Raw genomic sequence first — 1,512 nt, forward strand, 5'->3', positions numbered from 1 at the left:
CGGAGCACTCTTTCTATTTTCGTGTGTGTATTTGCTTTGTGTTGTGTCTTGCTCCTGTGACCGCGTGTGTTATAACACATGCAGTCACAGGAGCAAGACACAACATACAGCACAGATGATGATTATGATGATGATGATGATGATGATAATAGCTTCCTCCCCCAGGACCAGTCCCTATATGGTTATATCTGGTTATGATCTATTAGTAGGTAAAAAATTAGGTATAATAAAGTCTTTCTGGAGGACTGTCAATTTGAATTAGAAAACTTCTTTTTATTCCAGACTGATGGGACTGGTCCCCTCAAGTTATCATGAAAGTTTCAAGTCTTATCTACATACCTTAAAATGACAATTTTCTTACCTGGGCCTTCATGAGATCAATGTTATCCATTTGGACTGCAGAATTTGATTCAAGCACAGTTTGAAACACTCCAAATTTTGTGTTTTCAGTAGCTTCCAGATGTATTATGTGTTCTTGACGAGCATCTCGTTGAGCTGCAACCTGCTCACTTACAGCGTCATAGAACTTTGATGAAGAAACACAGCCTACTGATTCTGCAACACCCTTAATTCTTTTCTTTTTAGATAATCTCTCTACTACGTGGTTTATTTTTCTTTTGTTATGAGAATAAGTAGCAATACGTGGAACTGATGTTTCTATGCGAGGTGATGATGGAATCTCAGTGTCATCAGTTGTCAGATCAGGAGCTGCATCATTAGTCACCCAAGTCTCTGTGGGATCAGGTAGAACTGGCTCCGGCAGGATGACTGTAGTACAGTCTTCCACCTGTAATGGTACATTTACAGTCACTTGGTCTCAATAATGGCAACTTAACATACGATGGGGTACCCAAAAGAAACCGAACTAATTTTTTTGTGGGCAGAGTTTTTGTAGTACCGCGTTTTGCTACTATGAGCGCATAGAGCTAACATTCCTGAGTCGATAAGCCGACTACCGTTGCTTCAGAAGGTAAGGACTAGTTTCAGCAGAGTTTATAGTGACAACTGTTTTGTGTGATCGTCGTTTTTGCAATGGCTGATTTTCGTGAACAGCGTGTGGCAGTGAAATTCTGCTTTTTGCTCGGGAAAAGTGGAACAGAAACTCTTGAAATGTTAAAAACGGCATACAAGGACGATGCTATGGGGAAAACTCAAGTGTCTGAGTGGTTTTCCCGTTTCAAAAATGGTGAAATGTCAATTGATGACAAACCTCGTTCTGGTCGTCCTTCCACAGCCCGAACACATGAAACTGTTGATAAATTCGTGAAATCATCAAGGAAGATCAATGACGGACCATTGAAGAAATCGTGGAGCTGTCGGGAGTGACTTGGAGCTCAGTTCAGCGAATTTTGACAGAAGATTTGGGAATGAAAAAAGGGTGGCTGCGAAATTCGTGCCATGACTGCTGACTGCTGAACAAAAACAAGGTCACGTGGAAGCATGCTGTGCTTTGAAAGAAGAGTCCCGAAATGATCAAAACTTTTTTTCAAAAATTATCACCGGTGACGAAAC

At 40.9% G+C, this 1,512-nt stretch overlaps 1 protein-coding gene across 3 annotated transcripts in view; it reads right to left on the bottom strand.

The window, feature by feature from the left end:
- The window catches only part of LOC111874378, a 24,190-nt gene that overhangs the window by 14,675 nt on the left and 8,003 nt on the right, over positions 1-1,512 (bottom strand). For all 3 annotated transcript variants that reach the window (XM_023869842.2, XM_023869840.2, XM_023869841.2), the window contains exon 4: positions 362-787. In XM_023869842.2, the coding sequence (XP_023725610.1) occupies positions 362-787 (426 nt within the window). The remainder of the gene's footprint in view (positions 1-361; positions 788-1,512) is intronic.

Source organism: Cryptotermes secundus, unplaced genomic scaffold (assembly GCF_002891405.2).
Source record: "Cryptotermes secundus unplaced genomic scaffold, Csec_1.0 scaffold197, whole genome shotgun sequence".
Lineage (NCBI taxonomy): Eukaryota > Metazoa > Arthropoda > Insecta > Blattodea > Kalotermitidae > Cryptotermes > Cryptotermes secundus.